Genomic DNA, 18,359 nt, shown 5'->3' on the forward strand with positions numbered 1-18,359 from the left:
CCTGGGTGGCTGCAGCACAGGGGTGGGACTTGGGACGACACACACACAGACCAGGGACAAAAGAGCCATCAGATAATTGGAAAACAAAGAGCTTGTAATAATGAAAAAAGGACAGATTTCGTAACCAATCACTTTTTCCTTTGAAAAAACACAATCACAGTAACTTTGCTTTATACAACCACCTAGAAACTATGAAACAGTATCACACTGTGCAGTATTTTTTTTTTTTTTTAAACCTACTTATCAAGAAGGGAATTCCACACTTCAAAATTATATCCATTTGGGGAGGAAGGAGGAGACAGCTAATAGCGCAGTCACAGATACATCATGAGTCCAAGCAAGCGGCAATTCTTTGTCCTCACCTTTTCCACTGAGCCAAAACAGAAGAGTGGAGAAGGGGATAGCAAAAGAGAAAGGAGGGGGGAAGAAAGAAAGCACCCACAGAGGACTAATCACACTCCATAATTACTTTTGACATCTACAGGGCTTCATAGAAAGATCATTTAGACCAACACAGCAGGGAGGGGGAGAGGAAGGCGGCAGCGGGACCCGGGGGGAACTTTGGCATTTCCACCCCTGGCCCCTTCCAAGCGCCGATCCTTCGCCAGGAGGACCTACGGCATGGAGGGGTCATCGCAAGTTCTACCGGGATGCCCAATTTCTCCTCTGGAGAGAAGAGTTTGCAATTTGGTTTACAGAGCTTGAGGGACTGTCAGGCTGCAGGGCCCCTTCCCCGGCAGGGTCGGTGCCTCTTGCCCGCTTTGCCGCGGCTGTGCCGGGGCCCGAGCAGCCCTCGGCTCCCACCGGGAGCAGGGCTGGGGTGTCAGCGTCGGGGTGCTCCCCGTGGTGTGTCCCTGTCCTCTCCTTGCCCGCGGTGTTGCAGCAGGGACCGAAGCCCCCAGGGATGGTGACACACCAGTTCAGCCCCACGGTGGTGGCAGGTGACACTCGCCCCAAGGCGTGGAATTTGGGATGGTGTCATGTAAAGGAGGCAAGGGTTGATGAGGTGACAGCCACTGAGCCCAGCCGTGACTGCAACAGAGGTACCATAGGGATTTCCCACTCCTCCCCCCGGAGCCCCAGCCCCTCTTTTCCAAGGAGACAAAACAATCCAATTGCCTTCTGGAATAAAAATGTAAATTAAAAAAAGAACAACGTTTAAGGCAGAAGATCACCTTCCCCCTGCGAGTGCAAAGCAGAAGGGCAGAGGAGAGGAGGGAGGACATGGAGCCGGGATGGAGCCAGGACGCAGCATGTGAGCGAAGTGGCTTTTGTGTCCCCAACTCGCCAAGCCACACCCCAGCCCCAGGACACATCCCCGGGCACGGCCTGGCGCTGGGGACACAGCCCCCGCAGCCCAGCGAGCAGAGCAGGCAGCAGGCATGCAGGACAAAGCCAAACCCACTCGGCCCTTCAAAACACAGGCAAACTTCAAAGGCTTCACACTGTCTCCACTGCTCATTGGAAGCGAAATCCCCAGGGACTGTTATCTCCTGAACCAGGAACATGCTTTCCCTCCCCTGTCTGCCACGCTGGGGCAGTGGCTGAGCGCTGGCACAGAGGAAGAACAAGCAACACCAATGTTTTTAGGGAAATAGGAGCAGCAGGATCCAACTCTGCTGAGATTTCCACCAGAGATCTCCCCCATTCCAAGATGTTCATCCTGAAGGCGGCTGCCAGTCAACCCCTTTCATTGGACTCAGACAAACAGCAAAGACACAGAGAGAATGAGGCGGGCCAGGAGCAGGGGTGGGAAAGGTGTAGGATGAGCACCAGCTGACTTTGGGACTGCACCTGGATGAGAAAGGTAGGAGCTTTTTGGATACATACAGGCTGCAGCCAGAAGTGCTGCAAATGCATTTCTTTTAAAATGTGGTGGAATGGCATCAGTTCTCACTGGAGAAGCTCCCACTCCTGCTTGCCGAGTCCAAAGATCCCAAACCTGCCCTGCTGTCCCTTCAGGAACACACCCCCGGCACGTGGCAGCGCCCTGCCCGAGCACAGGGACCTGGTGTTTCTGGTGACACCACCCCAGAGCCACACGGGGAACCCCAGCCCGCAAAGAAACTCTGGATGCTGCGACAGCTCACCCCCTGCAACCTGAAAGTCCCCAGAGTGGCAGGATGGAAAGCAGTGGGGAATCAGCATGGAGAAGCAAGTTCAAAGGGAATCTCCAGTAGTCACAAATGCCACAGTGTAGCATCTCCTCTCCTCAGACTGGACCATCCTAACGGGTTCCACCAGACCAAAGCAGCTCCACACCATCCTCAGAGCTGCACAACTCAGCCTCTGACTGCCACCGAATCACAAGGCACAGCCCAGCACCTGAAAGCCAGAGCTCAAAGACCTTCCTCAGCTTCCACTTCCCATCCAGCTGCCTCCCAACAACTGAAGCAATGGATAAACCCGACCCTCAGCTCCTTTTAACTCTGCTCTCTGTCCTTCTGGACTGCCACCCTGCTGCTCTCACTGCAGGAGTGTTTTCAAGCACCCATGAGCAAAGCCCAGCTCAGGAAATGAAGCCACCCTGGGAATGTCCCCGCTCCCCTCGCTCCTGCTGCTCCCAAGGAGCGGCAGGGCTATTTTCTCTCACCATCTGTTCTGCTTCATTAGGTCTCCCTTTATTGGCCAGATGTTCTCGTAGACGTGGAGCCATCCCAGCTTTAGTGCTCGCTCTCAGGAGGAATCTGCAGTGCCTGATTTCTCAGAAATCTCTGGGAGGGAGGGAACAGGCAGATGCAGGGCTGGGAGCTAGGAGCCTTTAAAAGCCACACTTCTGGGAATTCAGGCTGCTTTCCCCCGAGACAGCATCTTCACTGCCAAAAGGGACAATGTTTTTTTTTAGGAGATAATGCTTGCTCCTTGTAGCACTCCACCTGCCTTTTTTTCCTTACTTCTGCCAGTAAAGGCAGAAAAAGGGAAGAAAAAGAGCAGAGCAGGGAGCAGAGCAGATGGACACACTGAATTCTTGCTTCTCTTAAGGATTTGGATAAACTGCAGAGTAAGAATTTAATCACTTGCAACCTGACCTTCCCCGCCAGGTTGGGAAGCAGAGGGTTGGACGGTGCAGCAGCAGGATGGACAGATGGATGCAGGCCACCCAGCCATGCCCTGCCCTCCCCAGCCCAGCTGAGGAAGGCAGAGTGCTCCCAGGGGACTGACATCACTTCCTAATCACAGAACAGGGAATGGTTTGGGTTGGAAGGGACCTTAAGGACCATATAGTTCCACGCCCCTGCCAAGGGCAGGGACACCCTCCACTAGACCAAACTGCTCACAATGTCTCTCTGTATTTTTAATTTCCCTCTGAAAGAAAGAATTACCAGTAAAGCTCAGATTCTTTGTGTAAAAAACCCACTTGCTTAAGTAACACCCAGTGGCATGACTTGATTTTAATGAACCCAAACAATTTTGGATTGCCTCCATCCCAGTGCAGCTGCCCTCCCCTCACCTCCCCAGGCAGGGATGGCTTCATTCCCCACCGCTGGAAATCCCTACACAGGGTTTGGACACAGCACCAATGCAAATTAGGAACCTGAAGTGTTTTAAGGGGCTTTACATCTCAGACTCCACTTCCACGCGAGCAGGAATGCTCCGCTTTGAGCATGAACAGCTGCCCTAAGGGAGGTAAAGACAGGAGCACAGGGAAGATGGACAGCACGACCCCGGCTCTGCTCCCGCCCGAGCAGCCCGGTGCGGACGCAGATGAGAGGAGCAGCACCACAACGGAGTTTTAATCTATTTCCAGTTAAATGAAGAGAACCAAGTTTCCTTCTTCAGTTCCTCTGGGCAAGAGGCACAGCAGGCAAACTGAGGAAATGCAACATACCGGCCGTGGGAGACACTGTGCTAATTAAGGAAAACAACCACCAAACAGCAACTGAGCAGAGATTCCTGCAATTCCATCGCCCCAACTAGAGGTGAGCCACCAGACAGACCAGGATCCTCCTTCAGGAGTTTCACCCTTCCCTTGCAGACCCACAGAGAACAAGGCATTCCAAGGGAAGGACAACAGGACTCTGAGGCCTCCATGGCTTCCCCCCAGGAGGAGGAGAGCCCAGCCTGTGGAATTTACATCTCACTTCCCACATAATGGGCTGCCCATTACCCGAGCCTGCTCCAGTATCCCACTTCCCAAACTGGGACAATGAGATGAGTCAAGGGACAGATCACTGGGATAGTGCCCAACAGAGGCTTTTTGCTGAACCAGACACCACAGGAAGAGCTGTTTTTAATCCCACCTTCCCCATCAGGTGGGCACACCACAGTTCTTTCCATGCTCCCTGAAACACACCACCACTCCCAAAGCCCAGCCTGAGGAAGCCCTCTCCCATAAGAACTGTCACCTCCTCACCTTGTCCCACTTTGCTGGGCTGCTGGAGAACTCCTGAAAAGCTCCCTGCTCGGACTGAGATGCCCCCATGACACACCTAAGGCTTGGAAAAATACTTTTTGATCTGGAGAATGATGTTCCAAAGCCTTTGTGTGCCCAGCGTTTTGTGCTGTTGGTGGGAACCAACTCTCCTTTCCTTAGGATCATCTGCACTACTTTCACACATGGAGAAGTTGGCTTTGAACCAGCACAAGAGACATGCCCGGAAGCAGTAGCAGCAACTAAAAAAATATCAGAAAGAGAAACTTTGGTTTAAAATAAAATTGAAAAGAAATAAAAGAGAGAGAAGGTACACACAGGTGCAAGTTGTCTCACGAGAGGGGTATTTGCAGGGCATCACGCCACAACCCTGGAGATGGGAGACCTACATTCCCCACTTTGTTTTACCATTACAACCTTCATTGCACAGGACTCAAAATCACTCTCATATGGTTGTTAAGTTTCATAAATAAAGTGAAAACTATATGCAACAGATACATCATATTTCCAAAAAATTATAAGAAAAGTTACATCAAATTAAAAAGTAGCTTCATGAATGAAGATACTGCTGTAAGTGCACTTTCCCTGCAAGTGCAGCCAGTGCCTCAGCGCTGGATATGAAGGAAAAAAACAAAAACCAACCAAAAAAAACCAAACCAACCAAAAATCAGATTTAAAAAGTCCGGTTTCAACCAGTCAAAACCGGGCCAAGCAGAAACCAAGTGTGCTCTCGGCACTGTCCCATGAGGGAGTCCCTATGATGCTTCGTTATCCAGATAAGGTTTGTATGTCCTTGTTGAGACTGTAAACAATCCTTCTTTCCTGAACTGTCCTCTTTATTGGCAAAACAAAGTAAAATATTTTATTTTGTTTGTTTGTTTGTTTAAAATAGAACATTAAAATTAACCCAGAAGAAAAGAAATGAAACACAGTGAGCTTGTTGGAGTCCATAGGATCTGGTCTAGAAGAGCTCGGAAAACGTGTTCAGTGTTTTCTCCTGTTTTCAGCTGGATCTGCACCAGAGATCAGGTTACTTGGGGAAGAGGGAGACAGAACGAGAAAACAAAGGATGCGGGGTCAGAGAACGCGGCCATCTCATGTGTTTGCTTCGTTCGCTAGGTCCTCTATCAATACCTTGGTGTCAGAAGCCTTGGACCTGGAAAAAACAAAACACAGAACACTCACTGGGGAGAAGGAATTCCTGGAATGACACGCAGACAGCAAACCCACGGTGCACTTGGGGGAATAAAAAAGGGAAAAAAATGTCTCTTACGCAGAGGGGGAATAAACAATTGCCTAGAACTGTTTCACACCCTCCCACTCTCCCTGGGAATAGCAGAGCCTTGTAAAGATGCCCCAGCTGTCCCTCAGCATCCTCCTCCTACGGCACTGCCCACTCCACACCACGCTGGGCACCCTGTGGCCGTGGCCAGTGTCACCTGCCAGGCTGTGACACGGCTGGGGACACAGCACCGCTGGGCGTGGGGCACTCGCCCAGCCCTCCCCACAGAACTCCAACAAACCCTCACAGGATCCAGGAGAGCTCCTGCTCCATCTCGCCCTGGGCTGCAGGAAGGAACAGGAAGTTCTTCAGGGATATGCCTGGCACATCTCCCCTCACTGCATGTCCGAGGGGTAAACGGGCATGGTTGGAGGGAATTCCGCCAGGCTTTGGCCCACATTCCCTTTGCAGAACATTTTCAGTCTCCAGCGGCCACACAAAGGCTGATGGTATTGGTTCCATCCGTGCACTCTGAGCCAGCAGGGACAAGAGCCAAGCACAGCCCTGAGGCCACAGCACACCCTCCTCCTCCTCCTCCTTCCACCCCTCCCGCGCAGTGCTACAGGGATTCCACAACACTCCTGACCCACAGTGCCTCAGCATCCCCAAGGAGCCTGGGCTTGTTCCCTGGCCAAAGGGCAGGGCTCCACAGCTGCGCTGCCAGGGCAGGAGGGACACCAGGACACTGCAGCACCCTGTCAGGCTCGGAGCAACAGAGGCACTGCAGGGAAACACACGGCAGACAGGTGCAGGGGCGGGGGGGCAGGCTGGGGAAACGTATGGGGTGCACGAATGATGGGTGGGAATCAAAAAATGTATGGGTTTAGATTTGAGAGGGGAAGGAGTCTGAGATCTTACATATGAACCTTAACCAAGGAACAACTGGAATCATGCGGAATCATAGAAAGGTTGCTCAGGGCCACATCCAGCCTGGCCTTGGAAACTTCCTGGGATGGGGCAGCCACAGCTTCTCTGGGCACCCTGTGCCAGGGCCTCTCCACCCACACAGGAAACAATTTCTTCTTCATATCTAATCTAACCCTGCCCTCTGTCAGTTTAAAACCAATGCCCCTTCTGCCACTATGAGGTATAAAGAGTCCCTCTCCCTCTTTTTCATAAGCCCCCAAAATGTCTGGCCAAGGAGAACCTCTCCTCCAGTGTGCATTTATAACCCCTGGCAGACTATTTCTGCGGGAGGGGAGCCTTGTAAAAAGGCAGCTCCGTTTTCTGACGGTTTACCAGGACCCCAGTGTGTGTAAAGGACAGGTAAATTCCCTGGCAGAGAGAGGCACGCTTGTTTGCTCACTGGACCTGTCCTCCCTTTGCAGACCGTTTGGGCTGGGATCTGTGCATGATTCCCAGCCCATGATTCCCAGCCCGTGAGTGCCCCCCAGGCACTGACACCAGCCCCAGGGCAGGACTGTGCTGCAGCAGAACGTACTGAGAGGCGAGGCGGGGCCTGCGCAGGGACACGCTCAGGCTGCGCTTCCACTGCTTGTTCTTGCGGCGGTTCCGGACGCCGTCCTCCTGGTCCATCATCTGGTCCAGGAGCGTCAGGTCGTCAGCGTTGAGCGGCGCCACCGAGATATCCCTCACGGCACGGAACTCGCCGCAGTTGTTCAGGTGCTCGTTCTCCAGACGGAAGAAGTTCCACACAAACCGCCTGGATGGATGGATGGACGGAGGGGAAAAGGGAGAATTACTGGCTGAGTTCCCCTTTTACAGGCACGACCCGTGTTTGGCAAAGCACTGGGACGTGCACCTGGGTACCGGTGAATTCTCACAGATCAGAGTGCCTCTGGGAGTGGGCTGGGAGCACAGAGAAACATCCAGTGACTAACAGCAGCACCTGCTGCAACATATTTCCTCTGGAGAGCAACAGAAGCTGTCGGGCTTATTCCTTATCCTACTGATGACAGCCCTAATAGGGACAGCATGGAGGCACCAGGCATTACAAGCCAAAGGCCACCTCCAGCACCTACACAAGTGAGGGTCAGCTTCAAGTTCTTCCCAGGAAGCTGTGGGGGCAGGTTTCCAGCTGCAGTACAGGTGTTTAAAGAGCCCTGGAACCTTGCAGGATCCAAATCAATGACGCAGAATACAAATTAGCATTTGGAAAAGAAGCGGAGGTCTGAAAATTGGAAATTTGAGAATCAAGTGAAGTTTCAATGGGAAATTTCAAGGAGAAATTTGGTAAAAACTAACCCTTCGAGATTATCACAGTTCAGAAGGAACTGCAAGCTGTGTGAAGGACTCAGCTCCACACTGTGGCAGAGCCCCCTACCCCTTTCTTCACTCAGCACCCTGTTTGGATTAAATATTCCCGTTAATCCCAGTCTCCTTGGAATAAAAACCAGTATATTCCATGTCCAGGGATCGAGGCGCTTCCCCTGGTGCTGATGTTACAGAGTGCAAATGTGAAAATAAACCGAAGAGAAAAGAGCTGCTCAGCCCAGCAGCCTTACCGGAACACCTCGAGAGGGGCAAACACAGTGGAAATGATGTCCGCAGCGTAGGGGAAGATCTGCATGGAAGTGAGGGAGATCTGGATGGTCCACGCGAAACGCAGGATGACATCTTCTACAATGGCACAGTAGTAGTATGCCTGAGGAACAACAAGGACAAAACAGCTCAACAAACACCTTCTGCACCGAAAAGACCTCATTGGGTCTTCAGGAAGCTACAGAATCTGCTGCGCCATCTCAAGCAAAATGAACAGAAATGATCTCTTGGAAACAAATCAGCTCTACTGCTGGACAATCCCAGCCTGTAACATTCAAGTGCTCCAGTGGTCAACTGCAACATGCTCTAAACTCAGCAAGTTTAGTTCAAACGTTACAAGCCTCTCCTAAGGTAAGAGCAGGCTGCATACGCACTTTCTGTGGGTAGACAATTCCTTCTCGGAGAAAGGTATTTTCACCAGCATTTTTGTCAAAGAGACCCCAGTCCATCTTCAGGTCCCAAATGAGGGTATAGCAAGAGCTGATGAAACAGAAGATAATCCACAGGTAGAAGAACACTTGGGTGTCACTGTGGTTTTTAGCTGGAAAAGAGAAGAACACATTTCTGTAGAACTGAGAGCACATCCCTTCTTAGAACAGCTACAAACTGCCTGATTTGAGCAGTAGAAATCACTTCTATAACCCAGGTTCTGGGAAAATACAACTAATACCAATATGAACCAAACCAAAAGCCTTAGCAGAACCTGCTTTATATCGTTATTTAAACTCCACTTTTACCTCATTCAGCTTTTAGCACTTGGGGTTGAAATTTACACTAGTATTTGGAACAGGCTCCTGGGGCAGTGGTCACAGTCCCAAGCCTGACAGAGTTCAGGAAGCATTTGGGGACCACCCTGAGGCACATGGTGGGATTCTTGGGGATGGTTCTGTGCAGGGCCAGGAGCTGGACTTGATGATCCTTGTGGGTTTTCACTCAGGATATTCCGTGATTTTTATTTTCCTGGGCTCATGGCAGAGCTGCCGTTCTGGCTCCCAACAGCAGGTGGAAGCTGAGGGCCACTTTTCGCAAAGGACACGGGCTCGTACAAAGGATAGAGCCGTGAGGCAGTGCTCAGTCAGGAGGGTTTGGTAAGAAAATATTTTCGTTTGTCTTAACATAAACAACTGTGAATGAGTGCGCTAAAAGCCTAAAGAGCATGGGCAGTACAGGAATCACCACCAGCCATTTCAGAGGTCGTGGTGGCAAGGGAAAAGGCAGCCATTTGTACATTAATATGTACATTAATATGTACAGATCCTAAAGCAGGCTCTGTAGGGAGTTTTGAACACCCACACAGAGCTCCTCTTCGGAAACAGAAGACTGTGGGCCCACCATCTGCCCACCCGGGGATATGTTTTTCCAACTAAGTTGTTTCCCACTCCCCCCTGAAAAGGTTACACTGCTCTCAATTCGGCTACAATTCCCTACATCAGCTGGCTGGGGAAAACCAAACAGATCTGGTAATTCTGTTTGCTTTTGAAAAGCTGGCTCAAAAAATTCATACAAATAAAACACATTATGATGCTTTGGAAGGCTGAGACATTTTGCACCTGGCTGCTGCTGGCAAGAATCTCTCCTTTCTGTGCAGCCTCAGCAACTGCTCATTCACCGATTCTCTCTAACAAAGCAAATAACATTTCCAGTACAAAAAAGTGTTTTCAGCCCAAACCCAACGCCACACTACGTGACAGCACCTTTCCCATATTAGTGGTTTAAAACAACAGAATCCCTGCAGCTGATCAGCCAGGGAGCAACAGGGCAATTTGCCCTCTCCTTCCCTCTCTATTTCCAGCAATTATGGTCTAAACGTAATGCAGCAATCCGATAAAATTAATGGAGGTGAAAATGAGAGTACATTCCTCCCATTATGCCTTTCAGGCTTCCTGGGCATGATGTGCAGGATATAGGTCAAATCCACACGCTCCTTCCCCTCTCTGAACACCCCCCTCAAGGCAAACCTCTGAACGCCGCTGATGCAGCAAAGCCTGCTTTGCACCGGCGGTGGAGGAGAAGGGCACGGCGCCGCTGCAGCTCCCAGGTCTGCTTTGGGGCAAGGCTGGAAGCCTTTGAGCACACCCCCATCGTCATCTTGGCCAAGACACAGGTCCAGCATCACGTTCCTGGTCCCTGCAGAGCCGTGACGTCACCCGGGAGCAGCGCACATGTCCTGCGGAACACGGGCTCGGGTGCCCAGGTACCTCACACACTGCTGCTGCTGCTGCTGCAAACAGCCTCTGCCAGGCTATTTATAACAGTGCAGCTGCCCACAGAAGGGGACACAGGTGAGGATTTTGGAGCTTAGCAATGAGGGTGGCACTGCCAGGTTTCATTCCCCCCCTCAGCTCCTCCAAAGCCTCCACGACATCATTTCAGGAAGAAAAGGCAGATGCTGACATTCGGTGACTCATGAGACACTAAGCCTGCTCTTTCCAGCATTATTTTTAGCTCATTAGATCTCCATGTTTAGTTCCCACTACCAGATCCTAAAGGATAATTCAGAGGCAGTTCATGGGTTGTATGTGCTTTCAAAGCACCTAAAATGCTCCAAAACACCCTGTGAGGCTGCGGTGCTTCCTCTCATCTTAAGCTTGAAAGTTACATCACGCTGCTTTGGGTTTGGTTGTTTTTTTTCTTCCCTTAAGGACAGAATTCCAATAAACTGAGTCTTACTCCACACCTTCATGGAGCAGCCATGGAGAAGGCAGGGCAGCCAGCACCATCCCTGGCCTGAGCCGCTGTGCCCTGCAGGTGCAGGCAGAAGAGCAGGGAAGCATTGCTGGCCAGCTCCTTTAGAGTTCTATGCCTATGGAGGGGATGGTGTGCCCCCTGATTATCATCTCCGAACACATAAGGGGCGAACAAAACTCTGCCCTAAGCTGGCAAATACATAGCAAGGGGATTTTAAAGGTTCTCGCTGCTTAAACCTAAATTGCAGAATGGCTCAGGTTGGAAGGGAGAGTGGGTCACCTGGTCCAACCTCTCTGCCCGAGCAGGGTCATCCCAGAGCACGTGGCACAGGCTCTCATGTGCAATTACAGAAAGAAGAACTGGGAAGAAAAAGGCCCAAGTGAGAAATCTAATCTCACCAATCTCAAAAGGATGTGCTTGCTTTTGGTTAAGTTATCCTGGGCTCAGTTCCCTCTCCCTGCCTCTATCTTTGCAGCAGCCTTTTCAGTGGCACCTGGGGTCACGCTGCTGGCTCCTTGCTCCTGCTCCCTTTCTCACCAACCAGCTCTGCAATGCATTCAGCTCCTGAAAAAACTCATTAAAAACCCAAATCACTCCCTGGTAAAATGCCCTAATCAGAACTAGCCTATTTTCTTTAGTCTTGGCCTCCAAGTCCTTCCTTTAATCACTTCTCCTCCTTTTCCTCCTGCCTGCAGTTCTGCTTGATACCTTCCTTCCTTCTGTCCTCATTGGTATTCAGCTGGTGTACAGAAATATGTTACTGCTCCAGGCAAGCAATTATAGCTGGGTCTCTGCTGGCTGGTCCTAGCAGCCCTCTTCACTGCTGCTCAGGGGGAGAGAAAATCAAGGCATTCATATTCTGCCCAGAGGCTCCATCAACTCCTGGCCTGCCGGTTTTCCAGGAGCAACACAGAGCTCTGCATATTTATGATGATGTCAGGGTCTATTTAAGCAGGAACTGTTTCATCCTGTGTGTTTTTCCTTTGTTTAATGATGTGCTCAAAAAACCATGAGAGAGGGAGAGAGTCTCTGGATGAGAGAAGCACTCTGGACATCTGGCAGATCTCAACCTCTCCAGGAAGGAAAGAAGAGGAAGTTTCCAATAGCCCTGGCACCAGTGACATCCACCCAAGAGAGGCACAAAGCACCTTCCTACTCCATGCTCCAAAGGGCACCACGGAGCAACTTCCTGAGCTACTCTGGTATTCAAAGCAGCACGAGCAGGACAGAACAGCACCAGCACAAAACCTCTGAAGCTGCAGCTCTAACCCTGAGGATGGGCTGATTTCAGGGTTCACACTGCCGTGTCTGCAGCTTGGAGGTGTGCAGTTATGTCAGAGGCTATCTGAGTCCACAATGCCCGGCTGCCTCTGCTGGCCACGAAAGCCTGTGGGAAGCAGCGTGCCACGGGAGCTGTTTGCAGCCTTCACCACAGAATTTCCATTAGCATCCTCAGTTTACCCTATAACATGCAATTCCAGCAGATAGTCTACACAAATACACCTCAAATTGCTCCAGAAGGTCAACTAGATAAATAATGGATGGCTTCCACCTTTGAACTGAAGCTGTGAATGGCCGCAGTCCCAGAAACAGCCAAAGGCACTTGCAGCAGCAGAATTTACTGCCTGCAAAAACTGCTGATAGACAATATCGTGGATCCCCAAACCAGCCCCAGAGGCCACAGTATCTGACTGGCATTCTGAGGGAACACTGCTCTGCAGAAATTCCAGCCCCTTCAAAACATAGGCAAGAGGAAAGGTTGCTTTCCATCAAAGAGAGACAGCGAGTGCTCTCCCAGCGCTGTTAATATTGACTTTACCTCCAAAGAATTCTATCTGTTTACCCTACTGAATTATTCCGGGGAATGTAAACACCATATAGTATTCAACACAGCAAAAATCAATGCCATGTATTATTGAAGGGCTGGATAAGAACACAATGGGCCTCGATAAGCATTCCTGGCATGTCACCCAGCGTGGCTGGCCACGGGTTGTGCTGCTGGGGAGCGCTCTGATAAAAGCTGGAGGAAGCAGGAGGTTATCAGGGAACACAGTCAGGTAAACCTGCTACATCAGGCAACACCGACCCAGCCACAGCGACTCTTCCAGCTGAACAGCTCTCGGTCCAGGCTTGCCAAACCCAGCCTCAGTCACAGATTTAAGCAGCAGCAGAGCACAAATATATTTAGTGCGCAAGGCAAGCGCAGCTCTGAGCTGGCCTAGCGATGGTGTGTGCCCATTAACTCCATCCCTGCACACCACAGAGCAGGGTGACAGCCAGAAGTGACTTATCTACATAAGAGCTGCCATCAGAGTGACATCCCCAAGCATTTGCCCGACACCTCAGTGCTCGAAGCGCAGCATTACCTCTCCCCTCAGTAATTAGATATCTTAATGAGCGGGTAGTGCTGCCTTTCTGCCCAGCCAGCATGTCCCGCTGTTTAGCACTGATCAATGGCAGAGCCAGGACATGACAGGGGACTTAATGCAGTTAAAAGGCAAAAATAACCCACAGGAGCACACGCAGGACTCACCGCCGTGCGCTGATGGGCTCTGCCAAACACCGACTCTTCCGTAAGAGCCTTTCCTTGCACGGTGCAAACCTCTGCCATCACCTCCGGGCACAATTTAAGCAAAGCAGCAGCAAAGAACTGTCAAGAGGCAACATCTCATATCTTCTTCTAGCTAAGAGTCTATGTTAGTAGAGCAGGGAAATCCCAAAATCATGTTTGGATTAAAAACCCTCTGCAGGTTTGCATTGGGTTTGTAGGACAAAATGGCTGTGTCTGATTTCAAGACAGGGCAGCAAACTCATGGCTTGTACCTCACAAACAGACAAGTGTGATTTAGCTGCCAACAGGAGGGAGCGCATCAGTCATGGCTGAGATTTGAGCTGGTTCTTCTGGTGCCTTCTGTAGCTTTTGAGAAGTGTTCTTAGGGACAGTTTAATTGCTACCTTGAGACGGATGGGATTTCCAATCCAAGTATTTGCCAGGAGTCTCACTAATAAGAGTATCTGGATTCACAATTAGAAATGAATAGCATGGTAATCAGGGCCTTTGATGGACAATTTAGGGATGGGGACATAATGTCATCTGCTACCTCTATAGTGCTTTGACATCCAACAGCAGATTCTTTCAAAATTTACTTCTTTTAAAAGCAACCAAAAAAATAAAAAAAAGATGATTACATCTCCTATATTTCTGCACCACCAGAGTCCAGACCTGTGTGTATCTGACAGGAAGATTGCTTGTAATGCAGTCACTTGCTTTTCTTAAAATGTTCCATCAAAAAACAGGTCAGGCTTTCCCCCTTCAGTGCCTGTGAAATGAAGGATCGTAGGTCACCCTTTTCACTTACACCTCATTCATTAGCATTCCCATTTCCCCAGCCACCTTTAACACAAAGGCGTAATAAGTGACACAACGGTACTCTTGGTCCACTTCCCAAATCCCAACTATTAATGCCCATCTCCTCTCAGCTGAGGAAGCAAACGCCGGGATCACGGAGCCATGGGGTGCCGAGGTCACCACCGATGTCCCGCTCAACATTTGCGGACCTACAAAGCTCGGCAAGGCTTCCCAGTGGGATTTTATGCCTCATTTGTGCGCAGGGGGAGGTGGCAGTTGTCCAAGTCGCTCTGAATTTCCATTCCCAGGCTCCCCACAGAGCAGGGGTTGCTGTCCCCGCACTCCTTCTCCGCTCACTTACCGCAGGCTCACCGGCACCGCTGCCCCGGCCAGGCCGGTCCTGCCGCAGCATTCCCGGGATACTCCTCACTCTGCCCGGCTCCACCCCGAAGCACCATCCCCAGGATGGGTGTCTGAGCAACCAGATGAGCTAACAGGAAACCAGGAGAAACCAGGGTGCCACAGAGCCCCACGTCAAAGCCGGGAGGAGGTCAGAGGCCAGGATGGAAATGTTTGCCCACGGCAATGCCTCCCAGTTGCTCACTAATGACACTGCCGCTGCTCTGATGGAAAGGATCAGAAAGACTGCCTAATGAACACAACTCATTACTGGAGGCCTCCTGGGCATGGGTTTCAGACAAAAATTCATCCTAGCTCACAGCAATGTGACAGACGGTGCATGTTTTGGCTCCGAATAATCATCCTGGTGGAGTTGCCAGCGTGCTGTGCTAGGGGAAGCCGTGTGAAAACGGCAAGTATTAAGAAAGAAGCCAGTTAATCCCATTACAAAGTTTGTTTTACTTCAAGAGGTCAATCCAAGCACTCTGTAAGGCTCTTGTGACACCTAAATCAAATGCTGACAGCTCTTTCAGTGCTGAGGAAGAGGGTGAGACAGGGGAGGTCTTGTACCAACACAGAAGTGAGGGAACAGGATCTCACAAATGCTACTTGCTTCATTCTTCTGTGATTTTTTTTTTTAAAGTTTCATGCTTACAAAAATTCTACATGTTCACTTACTTTGCCCTGTCCCACTCCCTAAAAATGAAATTATCTACCTCAGCTGGGGGACTGAGGTAGTCACCGTTGTGCTGATGTCATTTTAGTCCCAGTTCTCACATCACCTCACTGTCTCCTGCTGTAGGCATGTAGGATCACAGTGCTTTATTGTCCCACCTACCAGCAGTCTCACACCACGGGGGCTGCAACCTGCAGCTTCTAACACAGGAATGACAAGGGCTAAGTGACACAACCCACCACCCGCAGAGCTCGGGTGCAGTCAGGTGCAGCCAGGTGCCTCCTGTGGCCCCCAGTGGCACAGCTGGATGTCACCCAGCCTGTCCCCCATGTGCATCACCATCCTTCCCCTGGAAGTCAGAGCCCTCCTCAGGGCCCTGCATGGGGACGGAGCGTGGCAGCAGCAGTGATCTGTTCCAGCGTGACGCGCGGTCACCGCTGGGAGCGGCTCAAGACGTCGAGATTAATGAGGAGTGGGCAGCAGGTACGAGAGCTGGGAATCTTCCGTGGCATTTCCCAAAAGCAGCACACATTTCCCATTCATCTTCCTTGGTCAGACCTGGCTGAACCTCTCTATTAATGAGGGACGGTCCAACACCTTCCTGCAAAAGCCACTAATCGCAGGATGGCTCCCGCCTCGGCACTCCACATCTCTATTCCTTGGTCCTTTTCTCTTAGGGCTGCCTTTAAAAATCATAAACTACACATCACTGCAGAGAAGGCTGTTTCTGAGGTGATGGTGAGAGCACGGACAGAAGCGCTGCTCTTCAGAGACAGTCCTGTTTAGTTAACTTCTGTATTTTTAATTACTGCCAATTTCCTGGGCTGTTTAATGAGAAAGTGCATGGCAGTTCCACTATCTTAGACCGAGCTAGGGCCCTCCAGGGCACCCCAAGCCAATGACAATTGGTGTTCAGCAGGCTCATTTGGAGCACCTGGAAAAACCGTGGGAGCAGGATGGAAGAGGAGATGCTTACTCCAGTTTCCAGGCCACACGGATTAACTTTGGAATACTTCAGAGGTTAATGAATAGCAGGATACTACTCAGACCACAAGGATTTCATTGAACAAGGTGTGGGAACCAAACTGACCATGTCCATAAACCATCCAGCCTTTCAGTTAAAGGATACAATCCCACACAGCCGATTTTAACCCAATAGCAAGGCAAACAAAAAATGGTCACGCTGAACCAGCAAATCCCACAAAACAAGAGAATTATGAAAGAGAGGAACTCAAGAAGCTCCGTTCTTCAGGCACAGAAGCCAAATCTGTATTTTGTGTGAGCCAGGTATTTCCAATGACACCATGTGAGCAAGAGGCATCAAGGTGAGGAAAAACCGTCAGCAGCAAAACCATGATGTCTCATTTTACAAGGAACAAAGCTGGAGCATAAATCATGACTAAAGCTTAGTGAGTGACCAGCACTCCTTGAGTGGCACAACACAACTGTTTCTTAGAAGAACTGAACACCTGAATATAACAACCCTATCTTACACAGCCTGAGTGAGGAGTGAAACCAAAGCTGGCTATTCCAGGTATGTCAGTGTGCTCTCCTTAATGCAAGTACAATTTACACAGGGAGGATGCCCGTGGATTTCCCTCTCTGGGATCCCCTCAGTGAAAGTAGGACATGGACCTGCTGGGAGTGGATCCAGAGGAGGACATGAAGATGCTCAGAGGGATGAAGCACCTCTGCTATGGAGACAGACTGAGAGAGCTGGGAGTGCTCAGCCTGGAGAGGTGACCAGATGGCTCTCGTGAAGCCTTAGAGCCCCTCCCAGTGCCTAAAGGGGCTCCAAGAGAGCTGGAGAGGGACTTTGGACAAGGGCCTGCAGTGACAGGACAAGGGGGAATGGCTACAAACTGACAGAGGACAGGGTTAGATTAGATGTTATGAAGAAATTCTTCCCTGTGAGGTTGGTGAGGCCCAGAGAAGTTGTGGAACACATCCCTGGAAGTGTCCAATGCCAGGCTGGATGGGGCTTGGAGCGACCTGGGACAGTGTAAAGTATCCCTGGCCATGGCAGGGGGTTGGAACTCCATGATCTTTAAGGTCCCTTCCAACCCAAACCACTCTGTGATTGTACAAATGCTGTGATAAGCTGGGCTGAAGTGGGAGCTGCTTTACTGGTGCATTTGTCAAGCAAAGCACATCTGCTTTTGGCAGAGTGAAAGCACAGCAGAAAGCAGCTGCGTGTCGAAACAACGCCGCTCTCGGGGTGAATATTCCGCCGCAGGCTCGGGCTTAATCATCTGCTTCCCCAGCAGCACGCAGGTTTCCGTAGGGATTAAGTAAGGCAATGTATTACTCTGTTGGCTGGCTCTGGGGGAAGCTACTCAGCACTGGCAGGGAGCTTAATGCCAGCACCAAGCTCCTTAGTGCAAAGCAAGGGTGGGAAAGAGGGGACAGAGCAGGCAGGGACCAGTGGCACCCCGGTTGCCAGGTAGCTTCGAGTTACAGCCATGCCTTATTTGCCTGAGCAAACACACCCCGCAGCACCATATTTACAGAACACAGCCTTTGCTTCCCATTCCTTTGGGAGATATAAAAATACTGAGAATTCCTCCTCGGGGAGCTCAGCAACAGTTGTCCTCGTGTTGTTGCTGTCGCCCCTGAAACGTGGCTGTGTTTGTGAGCCGTGCTGGAGTCAGCACTTGTCTACACCACCACTGCTTGCTCCAGTCTTATGTTCTGGGATAGCTCCTCTCCCTTCTGCTTCACTAATCCCAGTGATACCTGACTATCAAGATGACACCTTGGAGCCACCCCTGTAAAACTGGTCTGGTCCCAGAGCAACAGGATTGCAAGTTTCAGAGCAAAAATCGAACAGAATTCACTTTGCTATCTTAGAGGTCTGACATTCAAACTGCAATTAGCAGAGAAAATTGCACCCTGCATCTAAATCCAAGGGAAGGAAAGTAAAGAAATGGCTGCTCTGAGGGAAGAAAGAATCGGAATTATGCACTGCCTGAGCAGTATGAATTATTAGACAGGGATATTTTGGGGAAACAGACATTTGTCAAGACCCCACAGTATACATGGTGCTGCTTGGGGGGAACCTTCACTGCTGGAAGTTTGGAGTAGGGAATAC

General features: G+C 50.6%; 1 protein-coding gene across 1 annotated transcript in view; it reads right to left on the reverse strand.

The window, feature by feature from the left end:
• Nucleotides 1-73: 73 nt before the first annotated feature.
• XPR1 (xenotropic and polytropic retrovirus receptor 1) overlaps nt 74-18,359 on the reverse strand; it is a 110,594-nt gene continuing 92,308 nt past the window's right edge. Inside the window, exons 12-15 of the mRNA XM_048313198.1 lie at nt 8,531-8,697; nt 8,120-8,259; nt 7,096-7,317; nt 74-5,528 (exon numbers count right to left, since the gene is read on the reverse strand). Of these exons, the coding sequence (XP_048169155.1) occupies nt 5,468-5,528; nt 7,096-7,317; nt 8,120-8,259; nt 8,531-8,697 (590 nt within the window). The 3' untranslated portion in view covers nt 74-5,467. The remainder of the gene's footprint in view (nt 5,529-7,095; nt 7,318-8,119; nt 8,260-8,530; nt 8,698-18,359) is intronic.

Source organism: Corvus hawaiiensis, chromosome 9, assembly GCF_020740725.1.
Source record: "Corvus hawaiiensis isolate bCorHaw1 chromosome 9, bCorHaw1.pri.cur, whole genome shotgun sequence".
Classification (NCBI taxonomy): domain Eukaryota; kingdom Metazoa; phylum Chordata; class Aves; order Passeriformes; family Corvidae; genus Corvus; species Corvus hawaiiensis.